The sequence below is a fragment of the Marmota monax genome, unplaced genomic scaffold (genome assembly GCF_021218885.2).
Source record: "Marmota monax isolate L192 unplaced genomic scaffold, Marmota_monax_Labrador192_F-V1.1 WCK01_AAM20220418_F8-fsc00207, whole genome shotgun sequence".
Taxonomy (NCBI): domain Eukaryota; kingdom Metazoa; phylum Chordata; class Mammalia; order Rodentia; family Sciuridae; genus Marmota; species Marmota monax.
Genome location: NW_026692713.1, coordinates 1,155,873 through 1,181,159, shown reverse-complemented (window position 1 = coordinate 1,181,159; position 25,287 = coordinate 1,155,873). Strand labels below are relative to the sequence as shown.

General features: G+C 53.2%; 1 protein-coding gene across 8 annotated transcripts in view; it reads left to right on the top strand.

The window, feature by feature from the left end:
- The window catches only part of Arhgap22 (Rho GTPase activating protein 22), a 198,513-nt gene extending 174,724 nt beyond the window's left edge, over window positions 1-23,789 (top strand). For 7 of the 8 annotated variants that reach the window (XM_046446763.2, XM_058579996.1, XM_046446765.2 and 4 more), the window contains 6 exons: window positions 10,619-10,826; window positions 15,447-15,579; window positions 16,359-16,432; window positions 16,982-17,103; window positions 18,953-19,826; window positions 23,187-23,789. In XM_046446763.2, coding sequence (XP_046302719.1) covers window positions 10,619-10,826; window positions 15,447-15,579; window positions 16,359-16,432; window positions 16,982-17,103; window positions 18,953-19,826; window positions 23,187-23,415 — 1,640 coding nt within the window. In that variant the 3' untranslated portion in view covers window positions 23,416-23,789. Of the gene's footprint in view, window positions 1-10,618; window positions 10,827-15,446; window positions 15,580-16,358; window positions 16,433-16,981; window positions 17,104-18,952; window positions 19,827-23,186 lie in introns of those variants that run through there. The other variant, XM_058579997.1, reaches the window with a different exon arrangement.
- The last annotated feature ends 1,498 nt before the right edge of the window (window positions 23,790-25,287 follow it).

The following is a 25,287-nucleotide window of genomic DNA, read 5'->3' as shown; positions in this document are numbered from 1 at the left end:
GGGGTTCAGTGACTGCATGACAGCACACTGGAGGGCGGGGAGCAGGAGCAACCTCCTCTGGATGGAGCCTGTCCTAGGACGCTGTTTCCAGGCAGACCTCAGAGCGCAGCAGCCTCCACCGTGCAGTGTTAATGGGGGAGGGGGAATTAAGACTGAGGGCAGAGACTTTTCCTGGTGTCCTGGGCCCCAAACCAGGCTTCAGAGATGAGGACCATCCAAGCTGAAGTTGTCACTTGTCATCAGGTTGTTCATGTGAGGGGACAGACCCTCAGGCCCTGAGCTCCCCAGCCATACTCCAAGGGATCAATTCCAGGACACCCTCTGTGCATCCACCTCAACAGATACCACAGCCTAGAACCAACCCCCATGTGCGGCAGGTGTGGCAGGGCCAGGGCTTCACCTGGGGCTCCTCAGGGCAGTGCCCATTAAGGCCTTCTGAATGGATGGCAGCTGCAGACTTCCATCCACTGGGGAGCCTGGGTTGGGTTGGAGGGGAAACTGAGGCTCAGAGAAGAGAAAGCAAATTAGCACTAGAGCCCCTCAACACACATGAGAGGGTCCCACCTGTCCCTGGAGTAGGTAGGTACCTCTACAGAGCCCTTGGACAGTTTTTTTCAGTGTGGACAGGGCTGTTTAGATCCAGTGGGTCCCTGGGTTTTCAGGACAGGACACTCGTTGACTTAGGTCCTCTGGCACTATGAACTGCCTTTCCCACCTTCCTATTTACCTGAAGAGAGAAAATTGAGCATTGCCCCACCCCCACCTCCATGGCTTAGGAGGACTTTAGCCTCCACCCCCACACTTAGCATCAGGGCTGGGACTAGAAGCCTCCTTGTCTTTGGGCACAGAATTTAAGGGAGCTTCAACAAACCCTATAATCATGATAAATATTTTATTGTGATTTTTTATAAATGAAAAGTAATGCAAAAACAAAACAACATTGTATTAGGTTCTTGTTGCTGCTCTTTGCCACCCATTTAGCAGCTTAAAACAACGTAAAGTTATTTTCTTATAAATTTGGTGGAAGAAAGAAGTCAGAACAGAGGCCTCTGAGGCTAAAATCCGGGTATGGGTAGGCCTGGGTTCTCAGGGCTGCAGGGGACAATCTGTCCCTTGCCCTTTGTACCTTCTGTAACTTTCAGTGTTGCTTGTCTGTAGCCTTACTGCTCCTGTGACCTCACAGCTCAGGTCTCTGCTTCTGTCGTCACCTTCTCTTATTCTGTAGTTCAATTTCCTTCTTCCTTCTTAGAAAGGCCCTACAGTGCACTAGACAATGCAGTACGACCTCTCCATCGTTAACCTCATCACATCTGCCAATCTCTTTTCCTGTGTAAGATAACATAGCCACTTTGAGGAATTAGGACATAGACACCTTGGGGGGCCCTTTACTCATCTGACCACATCATGATAAACAAAATATCCAAATTTGAAACAAAAGGCTATATGGGTGGGATAAGGGTCAGGTGAGGGAGCCAATTTCAAGGTTCACGTGAAGGGGCTGATTCTGCCTTCATTTAGCATTTTGATCATTTGTTCACGGATTTTTTTTTTTTGCATCTTCTTTCTTTTTTTCTCTCTCCTCTTCTTTCTTTTTTAGGTTGTGGTGCTCCACAGCTGAGCTTCCTCTCCTGCCCTCAGCCCTTTTTACTTTATTTTGAGACAGTCTCATCAGGTTTGCTGAGGAACTTTTGCCTGGAACTTGCCATTCTTCTGCCTCAGCCTTCTGAGTTGCTAGGGTTAGAGGCATGTACCCCTGCACCCAGCTGCATTAATTCTTATTCCTACAAATGTTTATTTTGGGGCTGGGGCTATGGCTCAGTGGGAGAGCACTTGCCTCGCACATGTGAGGCACTGGGTTCTATCCTCAGCACTATTGAAAAAATAAATAAATAAGGAAAGACATTGTCCATCTTCAACTAGAAAAACATTCATCGTGGTGACTGGGGTTTGGAGCACTCCTTACATTTTGCCTGCAGTGACATCCTAGACCAAGCTTTGCCAAGTATGAGCAAGAAGCATGACCCAGCTTGAAGATGGGCCCCCAGCCTATTCCAGGCTCAGGGCTCCCCTGAGTTCCTCCCTTGAGAATTCTGCCCACAGCCCCCTGGTACCTCCATCTCTTCTGGCTGTTGTCACACAGCCCCAACCTTGCTTCTCTGTCCACTTTCCCTCCTGGTTTAGGTCTGACACTGTGTGCCCACGTTGGTCTTTACCCTCTCGAAACTCTCCCAGGTCCTCACACTTTGGAAATAGGAAGTTGGAAATTGTGGGTTCTTCTAAGAATCCTATCTTGAGAGGAACATAGGCTTTGCAGAAAGACAACTGAGGTATGAATGAAGATCTGTCACCTATCAGCTGTGTGACCTCAGGCAAATCACAAAGCCTCTCTGAGCCTCAGCTGCTGCTTCTGTAAAATGCGGATGTTGATACATCTCAGAGGTACTCAGGAAGAAAAGTAGGTTAAGTCCAAACCACTGTCTCTGGCACAGTGCTGACCTCTGGACAGGAGCCTGGTGCCCAGGGCTCCCGCCCACTGAAGCCGGCAACCTAGTTTTAGGTCCAGCCTCATCACTCTCCTGGCTGTGTGACTGAGACCAGTTGCCTAACCTTTCTGGACCTCGATTGCTCCACCTGAAACACCTGCCTCCCAGGCTGAAGCCTGAGTGGGTGCCCCCAAAGCAGGTCCTGAGCAAAGAGGAAGTGACCGATCACTGGGAGTCACTGCGTTCCCGGGATGCTTAATAACTCGGTGCGCAAGGAAGAAGGGGTCAGCGTTTAGAAACTGCAGATCTTGCCCGGCCGACTCCAGGCGTGGCATACCAGGCACTCGCAGACCGGGGGCCCTCCCTCGCCGCAGGGTCGAAGCCCGGGGCGGCGCTGGCCGGGGCGGGCGGGCAGCGGGCAAGACGCTACCTGCGCGCGTGCCGGGCATTCCAGCTGCCGCCGCGCCGCCGCGCCCGGGCGCGCCATGGGCCTGATGCCGGCCGCGCGGGCCTTCTCCCGGTGCCGCGCCTGCCCGCGGCCGCCTTGCCGTCTGCCCGCCTGTTGCGCGCCTGCGGCCCCAGGTAGGGGCGGGACCGGGTGCGGGATTCCTGGGGGCAGCGGCGTCTAGGGGGCCCGGATTGCATCGCGCATGCGTCTTGCGGGGTTCGGCGGGGAGCTGTGGGAGTACTGCCTGGTGGCAGTGGACGGTTCTCGGAGGTCGGGGGAAGTGCGTGTCCGAGGGTGGAGGCAGAGCCCGGGATTCCCCCTCAAGCCTCCTTCCTGGGGTGGGCGACCTGCGTGCCGAGATGGGGAAGCCGAGGCTGGGAGGGGCTTGCAAAAGATCCCTTCCCATCCCCCACTTCCAAGGGGACCAAGTAGGAGGTGAGTTCCAGGCTATGACACCAAGTGTACTGCACACCCACCTGCCCTCCTGGGCCTCAGGAAGGCCTTCACCCCAGAAGAGAATCCTTTTGCCCCGGGGCTCTCCTGGATCGGCTCAGTACAGCCCACTTCCCTGCTTCCCCCCACCCCACTTGCAAAATTGGTTAGCCTTCAGCTGTTTTTCCAGGCTTGGATGGGTTTCGGTAAGCAGGGAAGGGTTTTCAGCCTCTAGGCCTAGGTGGAATTCATGTTTACAACCCCCAGGGCTGGCAGGTCAGAGGCTGTTATCCAGAGCAGGGCCAGTGGGAGTGACCAGGGATAGTCAATTGAACCATCAGGCCCTGCCTGGATGGACTGGGGGTGGGGTGGGGTGGATGCGAAGAGTAAGGTAGGTGTCAGGGAACCAAACAGCAGGAAGGACTGGAACCATGAGAGAAACTGAATTTCTTAAGTTTGTGAATCTCTGAAGAGAATTCTGAAATTGCCTCTGTTCCTTGTCCCTGACTGTAGCCTTCTCTTCTGCTAGAAAGAGCCCAAAGCAGGCAGAATAGCCACGCCAACGTGCTGACTCAGCTAGGATCAGCTCCAGTAGGGAATCCCAGCAGCCTCCCTTTCCTGCTGGGGCCTGGGGGCGGGACTCTGGCCAGTGCCTGCCTCCTGGGGTGGGCCTTTGAGGGAAGGGAGGATGCCACCAGGTTTCTGTCTGCCGGTTTGGTATGCTCACCTGTGGCTGCTTGATCCCATAAAGTGGCAGAGACCAGAGCTCAGAGAGATTGGTTGATGGCTCCATCCAAGGTTGCCCAGGATGGAGATGTGAGCCAGCAAACAGCCAGGTCTGTGGCTTCCTGTTCCTACTTCAGATTCTGGAAGAGAGGAGTACTTGAGGGACATGTGGCTAGGCACTGCCAGGAGCAGCTGTCAGAGGAGGAGGCCTGCCCGGCTCTGAGCCTGCAGGAGGTTCATCGGGAGGAGAAGCAGCCTCTGCCAGCTTCCTCCCCAGTAGCAGAGCCAGCAGTCTGTGAACAGTGTGGGCTGGGATCTCGAGGAACCTGCATGCTGGCTGGGTTTCCAGGGAGCCAGCAAACCTACTGGAATGGGTTCTTGGCAAGGCTCCACTTCCAAGATGTGCCAGGAGGGCTGAGGGAGTTCAGCGTCACAGGGCTGTGTCCTGCCAGGCTTTGCCAAAGAGACCATGGCAAGGGGAGAAGTGGGCAGGGCTGTGGGGGCGGGAGTGCTGGCCAGAAGCCTGAGTGCAAGATGCGTCCAGCAGGGGGGCAGCTGGGAAGGAAGTGTCTTGGAAGGCTGAGGTAAAATGAGGTCTCCCTCCTAGGCTCCCCAGATGGCTGCCTTCCAAGGGTGGTAGGGGAGGTATGACACACACTTGAAGCCTACACAAGCTCCCATGGGTACCCAGGGAATGTGGGGTCAGTCCTGGGGCCTCAGGGCAGCCTGGACTTCATAGCAGCTTCTGAAGACATGTGTAATCATCCCATTTTGTAGATGGGGTACTGAGGCCCAGGATGAGGGGCTGTCATACCCCATAGTGGTTTAGCCAGAATATACACCCTAACCAGTGCCGGTGCAGATTCAGAATCTTTGTCTCTAGGGCCTCCTGCCTGCCTGTGTTCCCACTCCCAGTGTCAGGCAAAAGCTCAGCAGTTGGAGGGCCTCACCTGAGGGATACATGGGGCTGGTGCTCACCATGGTCCTGGGTCCTTGCCAGGGCTGGGGGCTGCCATGCTCCTGGCCTTTTCTGCAACCACGCTCTCTCATCCCCAACCTTCTGACCCCAGGTCTTCTATCATGTGCTGCCTCCCATCCTGGCCACCTAGTCTCAGACTTTGGTTCCAGTGTCACCTCTTCTTTGAAATCTCTGTTTAGAAGTGCCCAGGGCCCTGTGACCTTCCCTTTTCTGGGTCTCTCTGTCCTGTTTTGGGGTGGAGAGAGTGCTCTGGAAGCCTTCATGGGGGAGGAAAGGTTGTGCTGGGGTTTGAAGGGGCTGTCTCCGGTGCAGAGCTGCCAGGACTGGGTGCTGTATGAACAGTTAGGCTGGCCCGTGTTCTGCACCCCAGAGGTTGGTGGAGGCAAGCAGGGGCAGGGCCTTCCTGCCTGCCCAGTTAGACTTTATCCTAAGCACAGGAGCAGACAGCAAAGTGTTTTCAGCAGAGGAGGCCATGGTGGGGTTTGTTTTCAGCCCTTGGGATAGGTCCGAATCCCTTTAGTACAATAGTCCCTCCTTGTCCACAGTTTCACTTTCCACAGGCTCAGTTACCTGTAGTCAACTACAGTCTGAAAATATTAAGTGGAAAATTCCAGAAATAAACAAATTTGTGACTTTTACATTAGGCACCATTCTGAGTATCATAATGAAATCTCATACCATTCCTCTCTGTCCTGAATTATCCCTTTGTCCAGAGTATCCACACTGTATACACAACCTACCTGTTAGTAGCCATTTTGGTTATCAGATCAACTGTCTTGGTATTGGAATTGCAGTGCTTTCATTCAAGTGACCCTTATTTAATAATGGCCCCAAAGTGCAAGGGTAGTGATGCTGATAATTTGGATATTCACTTCCTTCAAGTGTAAAGGTTAAAGTACAATAAGATTATATATATATATATATATATATATATATATATATATATATAGAGAGAGAGAGAGAGAGAGAGAGAGAGATAGATAGATAGATGTAGATATAGATAGAGAAAGAATAGATAGAGCACCCGTGCATACCCTTGTGCAATAGATAGAGAGAGAGAGAATAGATAATCTGAGAGCGCGCCCGCGCGCACCCATGTGCCAGCCAGGGGAAAGGAGACCACATTCACTTAACTTGTATTCTAGTATGTTGTCATAATTGTTCTATTTTATTAGTTATTGTTAATGTCTTCATGTGCCCAATTTATAAATTAAACTTTATCATAGTCAGTGCACAAAGAGTTTCCATTGTCTACAGTTTTAGGCTTCCATGGGGGTCTTGGTTTTGCATAGATAAGTAGATAAGTAGGGATAATTGCACCAAGAACAGGGCCAAGAACCAGTGCAGGAATGTTAGAAAGATGGATGGACAGATGGATGGCAGATATCTTGGATCAGGACAAAGAGCAGGAAGGGCTAGCTGAAGCCAAAAGGCTGATGGAATTACCCAAGCCTTATGAGTCTATAGAGAGAATTTGGAAATTCTTTTCCTCCGTGTGTATCTTGCTCAACTGTGGCCTTCAGTCACTGGTGTAATCTGAGCACAGGAGTTAGGATGGGGATGGGCCTAGATAGTGTGTTTCCTCCTTCTGTGTCCAGCTCTCCTCAACTTGTGCAGTGGGGAGAGGGAAGTAGCCCTGGGTGGGGGACCAGGCAGAAAGAAATGTTCTCATACCAGGTGTGCTAATGGGGGTTATGCTGCGTGTGCCTGGCATTATGACAACAGCATTGAAGATACTCAGGTAGTGGGCAGAACTGAACTGAAGGGTACATGGGTGTGAGTGGGGAGGGAGGCAGGAGGCAGGTGCCAAGGTGCATTGCCAGGCTAGCCCCGCCCCTCTTACCCTCTGTTTGTGGGCATTTCCTCTGTTCTCTGCTGTTCATTTGAGATCTACCAGATGTCTCTTGTCATGACAGAAATTTCTACCTTCTGTGGGTCGGCACCCTTGTCCCACTTATCCTGACCCCAGGGTCCTTAGGGGAAGTCTGTGCACTGGGGCTCAGGGTAGCAGAGGTGAAATGAATCTGTGCAGAATAAGAGTGTGGCATAGGCTGAGTAGGAAGCACTAAGGAATAGTGAAATGGCAAGTGTGTGTCCATCAAAAGGTGCCACTGAGCTCTGCCAGTGTTGCCTGCTATGTGTGGATTTTTTGAGAGAAACTGCAGGGGTTGGGGTGCAGCTCATGGGTAGATCGCTTGCCTAGGACGTGTGAGGCCCTGCATTCCATCCCCAGCTCCACAGATAAAAAAAAAAAAATGAGAGAGAAGCTAGGAATTCAAATGTATATGTGAAAATCTCTTGTAAATATATAATTTTAAAATGCTTGAAGCATCATAGGAAATAAACAGTGTATCTGAGGACTGGGCCCTGGGTGGGGTGAGTGGGAAGAGGGGCTCTGGGCCTCAGGACTAGCCCAGGCCACTCTAGGGCTGGTGGACAGGCCGGGATGCCATTAATGGTGGACCCTGGATCTCTTGGAACTGGCTTTTCCCAGGCAGCCGGCACTGACCACCCCTATGCCAAGGCTATGGACTGGTCCTTGTCCCCACACTGGCAGATGGGTGGGGGCAGCTGGACTTACCCACCGAGTCCCAGGAAGTGGCAGCTTTGTCTCCTTGCCAGCATTGCACCTCTGCTACTTCTTCCAGGGGCCCAGATGACCCATGTCCTTGGGACCTGCTCTGAGGAAACACAGGAGGAAAGAGGGCAGGAAGACTGGGCTGCGGGGAGGATGGTGGGTGTAGATACACAGTGTGGGTGACATTCTCTGCACCTGCAGCCAGACTCTCTGCAATCAAACTTTGACCTGCATGCAAAATGAACTTGGGTGCATTCTTAAACCCCTCTGCCTCTCAGTTTGCTACTGGTCAAGGTGATGTTGATGATAGTGATAATCCCAGTCACCAAGCTCAGTAGCTTAGGTGTTGACACGTGTACAGTGCTCAGAACAGCTCCTGGCGCCACAGCACTGTGTGCTAGCGACTTCAAAGCACCCCCTCACTCACACATGTCCTCCCATGTGTGCACTCACTTGCACACACAAGCCCACATGCACACTGTGCACACGCATGCTCAGATATATGAACACAAGCACAAATGTTCACACACACACACACACACACACACACACACTCTTCACTCTAAGCATTGATGGCATCCACCAGGTGCAGCCCGCATGGACATTTTTCTAGAAGGGAGGAGTCTTTCCCCCTCAGTTCTTCATGCTTTGTCTTTGGATTGAGAAGGTTGAGGATCAACAGTTGCTGAGTCCTACTGTGTTCCAGGCACTGTGTTCTGTGTGTGTGTTCTCTGTGTGTGTGTGTGTGTGTGTGTGGTGCTGGGGGTGGGATAAAGGGCCTAATGCCTGTAGGCAAGCACTCTGTGACTGAGCTGTATCCCCAACCCAGGGACTGTGTATCTTATTTCACAACAGCCCTGCAGAATGGAGGGAAGTAGGCTGCCTGAGGACCAGTTGAACCCCTCAGCTAGCTGGCTCACCACCCAACTCCTGAGAAGCCATATGCCTGGACAGAATGGTGCTTTGGCATCATACCCCTGGCACACCCCCAAAACTGCCCCACAGGGAAGGTTTCTGCATTGTGGATGTGAATAATATCAAGAACTGCAAAGACTTCATAGCGCTTAGGGCCGAGCGAGAGAAGTCTGTTTCTCCTGCTACTCAGTGGCAGGGTAGAGACCTTTCCAAATCTCAGCTCCTTCCACTCTTTGTCTGGGCTACCAGGAACCTCTTAGTCCCATTGTGTGTTTACTTGGTCGAGGGTTTTCTGTTAGAAGTTCCTCTGCCTTCTTCCTCTCTCTCTCTTCTTCTGTCCTTCATTTGTTGCCTTATCCTGTATTTGGATTTTCTTCTGTGTGTGTGTGTGTGTGTGTTTAAACAAATATTATTGAACTATAGCATACAGAAAAGTATACAAGCCATGGTAGTGTGCAGCACAACAACTTTTCTCAAAGTGAACACAACTGAGTTAGCAGTGCCAGGTCCAGAAACAGCATTACCAGCACCCAAAAGTCCTCAGAAGGCTCTGGCCATTGACCCACCCAGAGCCATGTGCTGCCTGACGGCACCAATCAGTTTTTAAATTTCTTATGAATTGAGTCATGCAGTGTGTACTCTGGGCTGGCTTCTTTTGCTTTCTATTGTGCTGAACTTTTTCGTAAGTAAAGCTAACATATAACTGAGCATCTTCTTAACCCTTTTAAAAGTAGTGTAGTGGCATTAGGTACATGCATAGGGTTGTGCGGCCATCACCACCATTCATCTCCAGGCCTTTCATCCTGCCAGTTGAAGCACCCTACTCACCAGACACTGACTCCCCATACCCCACCCCCGGCCTCTGGCATCCCCATCTTCCTCGGTCTCTGTGAGTGTGACTATTCCAGCACCCTAGTTAGGGGAGTCATATGGTGTCTGTCCTGTGACTGGCTTACTTTGCATAATATTCTCAAGGTTCATCTGTGTATCAGAATTTCCTTCCTTTTTAAGCCATGATCCATGGTAGTATATGTCCTTTTTAAAAAACCCATTCATTCTTTGAGGGAACCCCGAGTTGCTTCCACATTTCAGCTTTCTGAAGTGTGCTGCTGTTCACATGGGTGTGCAAGTCTCAGATCCTGCTTTCAGTTCTTCCTAGAATATACCCAGAAGAATTGCTGGCATATATGGCACAGTAATTCTGTTTTTAGTTTTGTTTGTGTGTGGGTGCTGGGGATTGAACCCAGGGCACTGTACCACTGAGCTATATCCCCAGACCTTTAAAAAAAATTTTTTTTTTTTTTTTAATTTTGAAACAGGGTCTCCATAAGTGGCCCATGCTGACCTCAAACTTGTGGTCCTCCTGCCTCAGCCTCCTAATTAGCTGGGATTACAGGCCTGCACCACGGTGCCTTGGCTATTTTTAATTTTTTAAGGAACACCACGCTGCTTTTCAGAGTGGCTGCACCATTTCACACTCCCACCAACAGTGCACAAAGGCTTCAGTTTCTCACATCTTTACCAACACTTTTTATTTTCTGTTCTTTGACCAGAGCCATCCTGCTGTGGGTGGGGTGGTGGCTTGCGGCTTTGATGTGCATTTCCCTAATGATTAGTGATGTTGAGTCGTGATTCTGGTTTTCACATAGTGTGCCGTCTGTCTGGTCCACTGAGCTGTCCTCATTCACCATGCCCTGGTGAGAATCCCCCGTGAGCCCTCATCTTGTTCTGTTGATGGGTACTGGATGGCTTCCCATTGGGATTGACTGCAAAACCAATCAATAAAATGGATCACACAAGCTCCCTCAGGGCCATTTGCTCCTGGCATGGATGAACTGCATGGACTAGGCCACATTCCCGCTGCTGTCTCCTGCACTTTGTCCCAGCAACCTCGGGCCCAGTCTCCTTGTGTGTCCTCCCAGTGTCTAATTTGTTTAGTCAGGAGGATCCTCCTTTGGCCTTAAAAGCACCACACCTGTCCTCCACTGTCCCGAACACCCCCTCTGCCTCTGCTTAGTGGTGGGCAGCGGGTGTGACCAGTACTTCTCTGTGTCTAGGGATCTTTGGGCAGCGACTGGAGGACACGGTCCACCATGAGCGGAAGTATGGCCCCCGCCTGGCCCCACTACTGGTGGAGCAGTGTGTGGACTTCATCCGGGAACGTGGGCTCACCGAGGAAGGGCTCTTCCGCATGCCAGGCCAGGCCAACCTGGTGAGGGACCTGCAGGATTCCTTCGACTGTGGAGAGAAGCCTCTGTTTGACAGGTGAGCACTGGGGGTCCAGGGAGGTGCAGCTGGAGGCACTTGTCCAACTGTCCTGCAGGGGCTGCTCCTCAGGCCTCAGCTCCATTGTGCAGGGGTGAGCCAGGAAGCCTGGCAACAGGGTGGCCGCTGCGCTTGTTGCCCTTGTTGGCATTTGTGTGCTCAGCCAGCCCTCCAGGGGGCAGAGCATAGGGCACAGAATACCTCCAGCAGCCTTGAGTCTCCTCTGGGATGGATGCAAACAAGGGCCGCTCATATCCATTTGGGCTGCGTTCCCAGGTCATAAACCCAGGCAGAAGCAAAGAAGGGCCTCCGCTGGCTGCCAGGCTAGACTAGTGTAGGCACAGATTCATCCAGGACTCCAGGCTTGCTGCCGGCTGTGCCTCTTCCGAGCGATTCATCCAGGCTCCATCAGTGGCAAGATGGTACAGCCGCTCCACCCCATGCTCACTCAAGTCTCAGGCAAGGGAGCCAGCGGAGCCATCTGTGCCCATCCCAACCCATCAATGGGGCTTACCCATATCCTAGGTGCCACTTCCTAGGTGGAGACAACTACATCTGTAGCCCAGAAAATGAGAATGAGAGAGGTGTGGCTTGCCTACCCCAGGGATGTTGGGGGGCTCCTTTCTCCCTGATAGGATCCCGGGCAGTTTTTCATAACAAAGTTCTTATCTCAGACCAACCCAGGTCTCCCTGGAGCTTCCATCCCGTCTTAGGTCTGTGCCTAAGACTTGGCCCCTCTGCTTCAGGAAAGGTCTGGGGATACTCATGGGCAACCCTGACCTTCCCAGGTCTTCTTCTCTCTGGGTAGAACACCCTCAGCCCTCCAGCTTCTGCCCCGGCCCCTCACCACCGGCAGAAGTTTGTCAGTTCCTTTCTTTAGATGTGGAGTCCAGGACCGACCACTATTCCCTGCAGATGGTCTGTGGTCTATCCAGGGAAGGCCAGTGGTCTACTCCCCTAGAGCCTTGTGAAGTTCTGTCCCAATGCTGGCTTTTTTTTTTTTTTTTTTTTTTTTTGGTACTGGGGCACTTAATCCAGGGGTACTTAGCCACTGAGCTACATCTCTAGCCTATATAAATATATATGTATATATTTTTATATATATATATATATTTAAATATATATTTACATATTTATATTTATGTATTTATATATATTTATAAAATATTTTAAAATAGATTTATATAAATATATTTATATATACATTTTAGTTGTAGATGGACACAGTACCTTTATTTTGTTTATTTATGTATTTTTGTGTGATGCTAAGGATCAAACCCAGTGCCTCACACATTCGAGGCAAGCACTCTACTGCTGAGCCACAACCCCAGCCCCCATCTCTAGCCCTTTTTTATATTTTATGTAGAGACAGGGTGTCACTGAGTTGCTTAGGGCCTCACTGAATTGCTGAGTCTGACCTTGAACTCATGACCCTCCTGCTTCAGCCTCCCAAGCTCCTGGGATTAGAGGTCTGGGCCAATGCTGACCCTTAATGAGCTTGTGGTCCATTTTGAACCTCCACCAACCAGGCCTCTTCTGTCCTATGCAGGCTGATGCCAGGGTTGGAGATTGCTTCAAGTAAATGCTGCATAGTTAGGGGCCTGGGAATCAGATTTTAGAAGCTCCCCGAGGATGCTAGTGCCTGATGATACCAAAAGATTCTCTGTGAATGCAAATCAGACCTCCCCACTCCCCTACTCAAACGTCTCTGGGATGGGCTTACTGGCATGGCCACAGGCCTTCCACACTTCACCCACCCTGCATGTCTCCATCTTGGCACAGTGCTGTCCTGTGGTATGGTTCCAGGTGGGCTCGGCTTGGCTTTTCTCCCTTCCTGGCCTGTCTTTTGAAGCCGTGCTGCAGTGACTACCAGGTGCCCACAGAGACTACCGTCTCCACAGCCCTGGCTTGCAGACCCAGGACCCCAGCCTCTTAGCAGGACGGGCAGACCATCCCTGTATGCAGAATGGACCTCTCCTGTCTGCCTTCTCCCTTTCTGACCACTTGTACTCCTCCTCCTGGGATTGTAACCGGAGGCCCATCGTCCCAGCTGGATTTCTCAGGCTCCGCAGCTACTCTTCTTTTTTAGCAGTGTCCCCCCATACACCCATGGCTGCCATTTATAAATTCCCTCCCCCTTTAGAAATTCTTCCTGGGGTAACTGAAACCTTTCTCTTCTTTCTAGTATCCCTTAGCAGCCCTGGCCCTGTAGCTGTATCTGCCTGCTCAGGAGGGTCCCAGCTCCTCTTCTTGCCCACATGCCTACAGAGGGTACAAGGCAGCGCTCCCTCTCCAGGCTACAGCCTCCCTGTGCTCTCTGCATAGCCTCCCTGCCAGCTGGGGTGTTGGCTTCTGCCCTTGTCCCCTCCACCATGAAAACCCCTCCTCCTCTTCCTGCTCGTCTGCATAAGAATATCCACTGAGCTCCTGGTCCTGGGTCCCTCCCCCATCAGTTCCTTCACCAGGATGGAAGCCAGGTGACCCAAGCTGCCCCATGCCTGTCCCTCCCACAGTACCTCCCCTGGGCCCTCGCCTGTGGCAGCTGTCCTGGTGCTGTCCACTTTGTGGCTGGGCGCTGAGGAGGGTCTCCTCTGTACCAGAACCTGTGGAACCTTGCAGCATCCCTTTCTGACTGTTCAGCATCTCTCCCTGGTGTGAGAAGCACCTTGGAAGGGGTCAGTGAACCAGACACATGAGGTCTGTGCCCACCTGCAGCTGACTTCCTAAGGGGTCTGGCAAACAAAACAAGCGAATATGTCCAGGAACCCCTGCCCTGACCCTGAGAACCAATAGGGAACCAATAGGGTATATGATGGAGTTCCTGGGACAGGCAAGCCCACAGGTCATGGGCTTTAGGGGTGGAAGAGTTCTCAGATAGAAACTCTGCCCAGGCTGCAGAATGGATTGTTTTCCTTTGCAGGAGGCAGCTGGAGGACAGGGCCAGACAGAAGAGGTGGGGCAGGGCCATCAGAAGCCATCAGAAGTTACAGGGTGGGAAATGTGAGCCCAACCATGTTGGGGTGTGTGTGTGCATGTGAATGGATTCTAGGGGAATGTGGCATGTGGGGAACAGTCAAGAGGCTTCAGCCATGTTCTGATGGATGCTGGTGTTGGCATGGGTGAGAGGGGTCCTTGGGAAGGAAGGGATGACCAAGAACCTGCAGATAAGGAACCTGGCCCAGGCTGATCTGCCTCACTGCACCTCAGCAGCTGATTTGACCCCGGGTCAGGTCTGCTGTGTGACTGTGTCTGCTCCGCCCTGCACCCAGCTCCCTCCACCAGCGGCTTGTGTGTATGCCGAGACTGACAGGCTGGTGGGTGCCCGCTGTGCCATGGGCTGTGGAATGTTCTTGGGTGCTGGCATCAGCAAGGGACTGAATTCACAGTGGGTGTGGGAGGGGAATTCAGGAGCAAGTGTGAAAAAAGCCTTGGGGCTGCCATTGAAGGAAGGACCTCTGCCCTGTGTGGAAAAGAGGGCTGAGGAAGACCAGGGAGGACTGTGCGAAAGTCAGGGTGTGGGGAACGGCCAGGGTCTAGGCACAGCAGGGCCTGCAGGGCACTGGGGAAGGGGCCTTAGGCAAGGCTGGCAAAGTACAGGGGCTGCACTGCATCCAGTGGCCCACTAGCACCTGCAGAAGTGGGGGAAGAGTGATGGCTGACTCGCCTCCATTTTTCTCTCTAGACACATGTCTCTCTGCAGGACGCCCTGATGGTTCTTCCTGCCCTCCCCAGGCTCCCGCTCAGGCAGCTGCTGCCACTGAACTCATAAAGGCCCAGAGACAAAGGGGCCACTGTGTTTGACCCAGCACCTACTAGGGCTGTAATCACGCTGGGGCATCAGTAGCAAAGGTGGCTCTGGAGAAGGCAGTAGAGGGTGGGTAGCAGCTTGCTTGGCTGGAGAGGGAGGTCAGGCAGGATTTGGAGGCTGTTTGACCCTGACTAGACCAGGAGTCACCAGGCCTGAGGCAGAGAGAGGGCCTCGTGTGTATGGATTTGGGGGATGTGGGCATATGAAACCCTAGAATCCCAAATGTCAGAGCTGAAAGGGACACCAGTGCCTATCTCAGTGAGGCCACATGGGACTTGGCCATGCCAGGTGTTGCCTTTATGGCACAGCCACAGTCTCCCTGCCTCAAGCCCATCTTTCCTGAGAGCCTCTCATGAGGGCAATGCAGGTCTAGGACTTCAATCTAGGCCAGAAAAGTGGATAAGCCCCATGGGTCCCAGATACTGCTTGAAATGCAAGCATGGAGTAGAGGCCAGCTGAAAACTAGGTGCTATGCCATAGAACCCAAACAGGATGCAACCTGTGCAGGAGAGGCAGCCTTCCAGCTAGCCTGCACAGGCAGGTGACTCAGTTCTGAGTAGGTGTCTGGGCATAATGAGTGTTTCCCGGCTGGAGCTCCCAGCCACACAGCCTCGGTGCTCACCCCACTGGACACCTGTCCGCACCTGGACCTTTCCTCGGCCAGTGGCAGCTGGCTGGGATGTAGCCCCACTACGTGCACACACGTGGACCATCTAAGACCAGAGGCTGTTCTTGGGGAGTGGGGCATGAGTGTCATTCCTGCAGCTCCCTGGGGTCCTGGGCCTCACCCATGTTTCCTCTTCCATCCCCAGCACGACAGATGTGCACACGGTGGCCTCCCTGCTGAAGCTCTACCTGCGGGAGCTCCCTGAGCCCGTGATCCCCTTCGCCAGGTACGAGGACTTCCTCAGCTGCGCCCAGCTGCTCACCAAGGACGAGGGGGAGGTTAGTGCCTCCTGGGGACCCATCCTGGGAGGTGGACTGGTGGGTGGTGGGCACATGGAGTCAGGACACAAATTCCTGGACACGTGGCTTTCAATGGCACATGGCTCCTGGGATGAAGACTGCTGTTTGTGTGAGTGGGTAGTAGCTGGAGCATCCTGCTGTCTTTGTAGGGCCCTCCCCGTGTGTAGACATAAGTGTCTGGGAGGGACAGGTTCCCTCCTAAAAAGGGATGTTGGTCTAGGGTGCCCAGCTCTGGCCACTTGCAGTGGGTGTTTCTATGCTATGGCCTTTTCCCATGCCTGCCTCAGGCCACCCAGACCTGCCCTGGGGCTCAGTAAAAAAGAGACCTTTTACCTATGTATATCCTGTCTCATTTGGAAAGAATTTGAGAGAGTTCTCAGGACAGAGGGTCCCTCCTCCCTCACAGCCCTGCAGGTGCGAGTCTGCAACCCTGGGCAGCTGGGGCAGGGGAAGCACTGTTTGCCTTCCCTGTGGCTGTGTTGGAGATGAGGGCTGTTATCTGGCAAATATTTGTGTCTTGATAAGTGAGCTGAGACATTCCTCTGTGACCTGGCAAGAGGCTCACCCCTCACGCCAGCTCCCAGAAAGGAAATCAGCCTTCCCAAGAAATCACAGCCTGGCTCCACCCCTCCATGGGGGGGCATGGAGGTGGTCATCTGAGGCTGGGCCCCCGTCTCTCTGATCCTTGTCCAGCCCTTCCCCCAGTCAGAGAAGTACTCACTGTTTAAAATTCTGTGTTCTTCTTCTTCTTTCCCAAGGGGACTCTGGAATTGGCTAAACAAGTGAGCAACCTTCCCCAGGCCAATTACAACCTGCTCAGATATATCTGCAAGTAAGTGGCATTGGGGTGGGAGGCCACCCCTTCTGGCCCTGTGTTTATCCCTTGCTCCCCCATAGACACACTGTCCTTTGCAGAGGAGGCCTGGGTCACTCACCCATTCAGCACAGCTTTGGCAAGCGTTGGTATGGCAGGGAGCACAAAAGAACCCAGAACCTGAGCTCACAGAGCTTACAGTTCCTTGAAAGTAGGCAGCTTAATCAGTCCTAAGTGGATCATTCTGGAAGACATACCCTCTGCCCTGGGCACCTCTCACCATCCCATCTCTCAAGCATGTGCCCCTTGATCACAACCCTTCATGTGTCATTCTGGGCCCTGGCTGGGGGCATGTGTGGGTAGCTCTCACCCAGCCCCATGCCTAGAGGTGCAGCTAGTTGTGCCCAGCAACCATGGAAGCCTGCGGGAGGCTTGGCCGGGTGTGGGGGTGTGCCTGGACATGGGGTGGGTGTGGCTGGTGAGCAGAGCATAAAGGACCAAGAATCCCAATGCAGGCTGGACTTCAGATTTCAGTTCTTCACCAATTGCTTCTTCCTTGCTTTGCAGGTTTCTGGATGAAGTTCAGTCCCATTCAAATATCAACAAGATGAGTGTCCAGAACCTGGCAACTGTTTTTGGACCTAACATACTACGGCCACAGATAGAGGATCCAGTGACCATCATGGAAGGTAACAGGGAAGCTTCTTGGGGTGCCAGGTGCTTCTGGGTCTGTGCTCATCTTTGTCCAGGGTTCATCTTTAGAACCAGCACAGAGCCAGACCAAGGGGAAGGTACCTTAGATGGCTGTGCCTCTATCTCTGGGGACTTAGCAGGAGCCTCTTTAGATCCCACCCCCTTGGGGTCTGGCTGTAAAAGGAACTTCACCCTGTGACTGTTAGCAGTTTTCACTGGATGTCATTAGAATGGCCCCCGGTTACTGTGGTGGAGAGGGAGAGGTCAGTGCCCTTGCCCTTGAATACAGACATTTTTTTTTTTTTTTTTTTTACTTTGATGATGAAGTCATTGTCCTAGATTCCTGGGTGTCAGAGCTTTGAAAACCCCCGGGGAATTTTTCTTCCATGATAACAAATAATATGATTTAAAAAAAAAAAAGAAAAGCAACATAGAGAGACTAAGGTTTTAAGGTCATCTGAGCCCAGGGGTTTGAGGCCAGCCCAGGCAACATAGTAAGACCTGGTCTAGAGAAAAAGAACGGGGGTGGGGGAGTAGAGAGAAGGAAAAGAGCAGCGTGGTTCTGGTTTCAGTGTGCCTCGCTTTCCTCTCCTTCGTACCGCATCACTTGCTTTCAGTCCTCTAAGCAGCCTGTGCTGTGGTGATTGCCCTTATTTTCTAGATGAGGAAACTGAGGCTAACAGGTGAGGTCAGCCAGCCACATTTAAAGGGCACAGGTCTAGGCTGGCCTGGAAATGAGAGCCTGTGCTCACGGGCCCCTGGGAAGACTAACTGACAAGAGTTAGTTCTGGAGTCCTGCTGTTCCCACACCAAGCAGACAGGTTTCTCCTGAGGTTCTAGCTGATAGCAGAGGCTGGCCAGGACTCACACAGTGACAAACACCAGTGGGGGCCATACCATCCTGGCTCTGGGTGAGCAGAAGGCCAAGTTCCTTGCTGAGCATGACTGGGGGAGATATAGTAGTATCGGGGTGAGTGAAGCTCCTTGGTTCCCCCTCTGCCTGGGGTGTAGCCTCTACTTTGGCCCTTTGCTCAGGCCTCTGTGTTGGCCTGATTCTCCTGCTCCAGGGAAATCCCACGCTCCCACCTGCCTGGCTGCCCAAATGCCCAAGGGTGAATACCTACCCACCTACCTTACTGAATTCCTGCTTCATCTAGTTTTCTGACCAAGAAATTCCTGATGTGGTTCTTTCCTGGGTTTTTAGTTACCTCAGTCAAAGGGTCCATCTAAGCCTTTGACCTTCCTTATTTCCTGGCAGACTTCCCCAGGGTGGTCTCTGTTCGGTTGTGGGTAATAAGAGTGAGCTAGGCTACTGGATAGCTGTCATGGTCCTTCCCGAAAGCCTACTTTTGACACCAGCCTCACCACCATAGGAACTGTGTCCCCAGAATTGTGTCACAGGGCACTTGGTCAGATTGTTGTGTGCCCATGGGATTGTGTGGAAGATACTGTGTGCATGCCCATACGCATGTAAGACAGCTCCATTCCTGTGCCAGGGTCCTCTGCCCCCAGAGGGTGGACAGTCAGGCACAGCCAGCATCAGCAGCATAGGAAGGAGACACAGGACAGCCAGCAGGGCTCTGCTGTGCCAGGTTCAGGTTTTCAGTTTCAGCCTGCCTCCTGTTCCTACCACAGCCCTGATGGGAATTGTCCCTGTTCCTCCCTGCTCAAGATCTGCATCCAGGGAAGGAGATTCTTAGGCACAATTCCTCTGCCCATGCCTGGATCCAGAGGACATGGGATGGTCCTTTACAACAGACTCAGGTGAAGGCTTCTTAGGGGACACGTACCCTGCTTGGCTGGAGCCACTAACAGCAAAGCCTTTTTCTTCTCTCTCTGCGGCAGGTACTTCCCTAGTCCAGCACCTGATGACTGTCCTCATCCGCAAACACAGCCAGCTCTTCACCACGCCTACCCCAGAAGGACCTGCCTCCCCTTGTAGGGTCCCACAGTGCACAGTGGGGTGGGACTCTGAGGAGATCCCCAGCGACAGCCAAGGGGAGCCTGGTGGCTCCAGCCTGCCCCCACACAGGACCTCATCTTTGGACGGGCCAGCTGCAGCAATGCTTTCTAGAACCTCCCCTCCAAGCCTAGGCAGCCAAGGTGGCCCTGCAGCCACCAGCCCTGGGAAGAGGGTACAGACTCTGCCCAACTGGAAGTCTTCCTTCCGGCAGCCAGGGTCCCGGTCAGGGAGCCCAAAGGCGGGCAGCTCGTCTCTAGAAGTGCCCATCATCTCCTCTGGTGGGAACTGGCTCATGAACGGGTTGTCTTCTCTGCGAGGTCACCGCCGGGCCTCATCAGGAGACCGGCTCAAGAACTCAGGTTCCACACAAAGACTCTCCACCTATGACAATGTGCCCCCACCCAGCCTCTTTCCCAGCACTGTCAGCGTGACCAGCACGTTGTCCTCCCGGGAAGCCTCCATCAGCAGCTGCACGGCCTGCCGGGCTAGTGACTCATCCACCTGCAGCTCCCTGCACACCGAATGGGCCCTTGAGCCCTCGCCGCTCCCCAGCAGCAGTGAGGACCACAGGTCCCTAGACCTGGGCCACAGTCTGGATGAGGCGGGTGTAGGTGGCGGCAGCAGCAGTGAACCCAAGGACCCAGGCAGCCCTACCCAGGACCACTCCCGCCACTGCCAGGCTCTCCAGAGCGTGGTGGCTGAGCTCAGAGCAGAGCTGAGCCGGCAGAGGACTGAGTATGAGACAAGTCTGAAAAGGTAAAGGGCCCCAGCTGTACCAGTCCACAGCCTCTGTGGCTGCCCACTCTGGAAGAGGGTGCTGAGAGGCAGGGCTGGGAGCTGGGAGCTCTTCCTGCCTATCCAGGAGGATGCCCCTGGGACCCCTGGGTTGGCTGGGCTGAATTTTCCATCTTTGTAAACTCCAAAGCTCACTGGTCTGGCATGTAGTGAGTGCTCCATCAATGCCCCCCTACAGTGTAGGTGAGAATGTCAGCCCTGGCCAACCACTGGCACTGCATTCTGTGGCCCATGTGCAGGGCAGGCCAGCCTGGTGGGGAGGGAGAGCTTTAGGGACTGGAGTTCAATTGCTGTACTGAGCCAAGCCCTCCCTCCCATCCAACCTGGTCACAGAGCTGTTGCGCCTCCCGCTCCAGGTGGCTTGCAAGCTCACTCACAGATGGGTCCAAGATCCATCCTCTCAGCCATCCCGAGGGGAGGGTGTTCTCTTTACTAAAATCCTAAGAAGCTGAGTTCTCCACTGAGGTCAATGCAGTTCTCACTAATAGCCAGCACACAGGGCTTCCATCAGCATCTCAGGCCCTTGCTGCTCAGCCCAGGCCCCCTTTAAGCCTGGGTCTCGCACCCTTGCCGGCCTTCAGTGACATTTGAGGACTCCATTTTCCATTAGTCTGGGATCTGGGAGGGACCAGGGACCTGGGAGGACAGTGACTGGCCCTTTTGCTGTGCTGCATAGTGCCAGGTATCTATAGATACCATGTTCTTTTGGGCTGCATAGTGCCAGGTGTATACAGACACCATGTTCATAGCAGGAAGGGACGGAAAAGGACATTGGAGCGGGGGAGGTCATGGAAGTGGTGCCTGAGCCAGGACTTGAAGGGCCAATAGGATGGAGCTGAGCAGAGGAGAAAGGAGACAGGAGTAAAACCCAGGGTGTAAAACAGGAAAGCCACACAGGTAAGCCCTGGTTCCAAGGTGATACAGTGGAAGCTGGGGACTACTGAAGGATGACCTTCCCACAATGTCCCAGAGGTCAGAATCAGCCTCTCCCTGCCTGCCTGCTTGTGGAGCCCATTGACCCTTTCCCTGTCACCTGCACAATGTGACTTGGTTCCTGGGGACGAGTTCGATGTTGTTGGGTGGTGGCTGTGACTCAGACTGCCCGGAGTCAAGTCCTAGCTCCACCTGCTGTTGGCTGATGTTAGCCCACCCATTTGTCCTGAGGATGAAGTGCCTCACTTGGGTGGGCTAGCTCAGCCCAGTGCTGCATGTCCCAGGGGCTCAGGAGCCTCCACTGCCCATGTTCTTTGCAGCTCTGTGGCTGGAGGAAGATGAGGTTCCCAGAGGAAGAGGGACCTCAGCAGAGACCCTTGTGGTATCCTCATGGGCAGAGTGGCCCAGGATGTTATCCTGGTCAGAGGGAGGGTCTACAGTGAGGAGGGTCTGAGAGCACAGGAAGGAGGGGGCAGCTAGCACCTTGCCCCATCCAGCAGGCCTTTGGGGAATGTACCCCCTCATGGAGTGGCTGTGAAGTCATCCGGCTGGTGTGGTGGAGAGGGCATGTCTGAGATCCGCTTTACACCCTGCCTCTCTCGGAACTTGGAGCCCCTCCGCACGTTCCGATGGAGGTCTTCCTTCAAGCATTCCCTGAAGAGACTGTTGTCTGTGAAGTACCAGATTCTGGTCTAGACCCTGGGGACACAGCTGTGACCCAAACTGACCAAAACCCCTGCCCTCATTCTTTTGCAGGGGGGATAAGGGCAGAAAAATCATGCATGAGATACATTTTCATCCATGTCTGGTGTGTTAGATGTACACAATAAATTAGCTTGGAGGGAAGAGGGACACTGGGGAGAAGGCTGGGGCAGGTCCTCAGCCTTGGGTGGAGGGGATAGTGTGAGGGCCCTTGAGCCTGGGTGAAGCTCTGGTCTTGTTCAGCAGAAGTGAGAATGAATGAAGAGCAATGGAGGGTCTGAGACATTTTGTTCCCTCTCCCATGTATACCTAGCCACCACCCTGCAGAGGAGTGGTCATCAGGGGCCCAGGGAAGAACAGAAACCATTTAAAAGGCCAGGAGGCTGGCACAGGCCAAAGGGGCCAGCAGTTGAGGTGGGGAGAAGCAGCCAGATTGTCAGCATATTTTGAAAGTAGAGCCAGTGAGTTTTGCTGGTTGATAGAATGTGGGAGTGAGAAAAAGAACCAGCTCCAGGAGGACATGACAGTTTGGGTGGAGCAGCTTGAGGAAGGTGCTCCCTGGAGGGGTGCTGAGCTGGGAGTGGTGTGGAAAGTAGGGTTACAAGCTCAGTTTGGGGCCCAGAAAGTTGGATGTGCTCAATAAATAGGCTGGACAGGGGGCTTAGGATCAAGAGACTGGACAGGGTCATTCAGGTATAAAGAGGAAGAGGAGAGGAACCTGGCCCTGGGGCAGCAGGGAATGTGGAGATGCCAGCAAAGAAGGGGCTGGGACCAAGGAGAAGCAAGTGAGATCTGCTTTCTGACCGCATGTCCTTGCTCCCGTGAAGGGTGGTTTCCTTTTTCCAAACTTAGGCTCAGTGATTCAGATGGAGGCCTGGGCCCTGTCTTGGAGGGTGGGGAACTGATGTTTCTTCCACATCTGCCATCTTCCAGGTGCTTTGCTGGGCATGCATTATCCTCCCTCTCTGGTGACTGTAGTGTCTTGGGACGGGCTCACCCGCTGTATTTCAGAGGAACATGTGGGGGCTCAGTGCACTCTTAGCTCATCCACCACCATGGGGCTTATATCCCCCAGGCCCCAGTGTGCAAGCTATCTCAGGGTGGACAGGAGCTGGCCAAAAAGATGGAGGAGGTGCCAACTTTTGCAGAATGTGGTATAGACCTTGGAGGATCTGTGGCTGCACCAAGGAGCACTGCCAGGACCTACAGGGAGGATCACTAAGGAAGCAGAACTAAGGGGGGACACTTGAGCTGGGACATGAAGGGCATGTAGGAATTTCCTGTAAGTGTCAACGGCTGGAGTGCTAGGTGGTGTCAGAGCAGCAGGAAGGAGAGGGACATAGGAACAAAGACCAAGGGACAGTTGGGGCTCTCCCCTCCCTTCTTACCGGGACCAGAGCTGCTCTCAGCCAGGGCAGGCAGCCCTCAGTGGGACAAGTGATGGGGCTACATGGGCAAGAGTCCTTTTATTTTAGTGGGGACTCATGGTGGCCTCCAGCCTCCAGTGCTGAAGGCATGAATCCTCATACAGACCCAGTTGGCTCTCTGGCAGAGTGCCAGGTCTTGTGGTGTCCTCCCCTCAAGGACCTTGCCCGATTTGGCCATGACTGCCCCTTTCTAGATGGTTCTGTTTGATAAAACCCAGCGAGCCAGAGTCTGAGAAATCTTTTCTTGATTCTTTTTAAGCATGGAAGCCAACAGTGCTGACCTGAGGAAACAGATGTCACGGTTAGAAGAAGAGCTGGACCAGGAGAAGAAGAAGTACACCATGCTGGAAATTAAGCTGAGGAACTCTGAGCGGGCACGGGAGGATGCAGAGAGGAGGAACCAGCTGCTGCAGAAGGAGATGGAGGAGTTTTTTTCTACCCTGGGAAGCTTGACTGTTGGAGTCAAAGGTGCCAGAGCCCCAAAGTGAGAGAACGGAAGAGCTCACTTGGCACCTGCTCCACTCTACCCTCAGCAGAGCTGGCACAGGCCACATGAGGAGCCAGAAGCCTCTCGCTCAGACCAGGCTGTTGGCAGGGCCAGGTGCTCTGGAACCAGCTGGAGAGAAAGACCCTGACACCCCGATGGGACTGTTGGGACCCCATATACCCCAGGTGGGATCTGGATGCTGCTTTTATTATGCGGGTCCTGATGGGTGTCAGAGGGGACGGTGCCTGCCACAAGAGCAGCATTTAGCCTTTCACCCAGGAAGAGTCCCCCATGGCTACCCAAAGATGGCACTCAGGAGCGAGCAGCCACCAAGAACACTTCACATTCTTTATTAAATTTGCTCTGAAAGCATGATGCCTTACCTGATCCATTCTTTATGTCTGTGCCACAGGGGTTGACCAAATTCTCTTTCTAGCAGGGTTGGGAGCCCCCCGAGGACTCCACATTGTTGTTAGGGGAACTGGATTTATGCAAATCTGTGTTTTAGTTGCATCCAGTGCTCAAGACCAGCCCCCTTTCCTCCATCCCTGCCTTGGGCTCTGCAGCTGGTTTCTGCCTGGTGAGGTCCCTGAGCCACCCACTATAACCTGATTTTCTTTGCAGGTCCCCAGTTTTGTTCCAGGGCTAGAGCCTATGAGCTGGAGAACAGGAGTGGTACCCCAGGTGGCTGAGGTACAGGGCTGCATAGCATGTATTTGCCCCCCCCCCTCAGATGGGGCCCAGGTGCCATCTTCCTTCCAGAGTCCCTGCAAGCAAGTGCCGACCCTGTGCCTTCCATGCCCACAAACCCTCCTCTAGTTTATTCTGAGATCTCAAACCTTCATCCCTCAAGAGAGCCCCCTCTCCCATCCGAACACAGCCAGCCCCGCCCAGCTTAGGCCAGGCCAGGAGAGGACAAGCCTCAAGTGGAGCAAAGTCAGTGCTGCCATGTTTGCCATAGTGTACCTGCTCCTACACAGTGTCCTCACATGTGGCCTCTCTACTCCCAAGCAGTAAACTGCTGTGGTTTGGGGGGAGAGTGGTAGTCACCAAAGTGCCCCAGTTTCTGACCACTGGAGAACTCATTCACACCCAAACACACATCTACCTGGAGTTAGGCATAGTCTATGACAATGCCTGGCCAGTTAGAATGAGCCATGTGACAAATGCCAGGATCATGATGCTCCCAGGAAGCATCATTGATTGACCACCGTGAAGTGCAAGCTTATAGGATGAGTCCAGAGCTGGGTCACTCCCCTGGTGGTGAGGTAGGCCAGCCAACTATCCCTGCAACTTACTAGAGGCCTCAACAACCAGGACACCTGCCAAAGCAGATCAGCGGGCAAGGTTAGAGCATTGCTGGGCACTCGGGCGGGGGGGGGGGGGCAGTGGAGACACTCTAAGTTTGGGAGCACTGCTGTGGCCAGCCACATTCCAGGGAACTAATGATTCCCCCAAAGGTAAAATACTGCCCTCCCCTTCTATTTAGGAAAAAGAGAAAAGATTGGGGCAACTTGACTCCCCACAACTCAGTAAGATGGGAATTGTCCCCTTTCATCCTATTGAGAGGGAAAACTGAGACTTGGAGAAGGTAGTGGGAACACCAGTGTGTTTTTGTGATGGTATTGAGTTCTCTCACCATGATCCAGGAATTGCTTTAACGTGCAAAGGAAAATATCATAAGCAGTCAAAGTTGTAGAGGAGATGAAAGCTCATGTGGGTTTTGCAAGATGAGGGACTGTCTGGTCTCATCCACTAATCCCAGAAAAGGCTCAGCCTCCTGCCAAATCCCTTATAGGGGATGGCAGCTTGTGAGCCATGTCTGCCACCTGCTGGCCTAACTAGGATCTGCATGTGCAACTTTTGTTTGAAA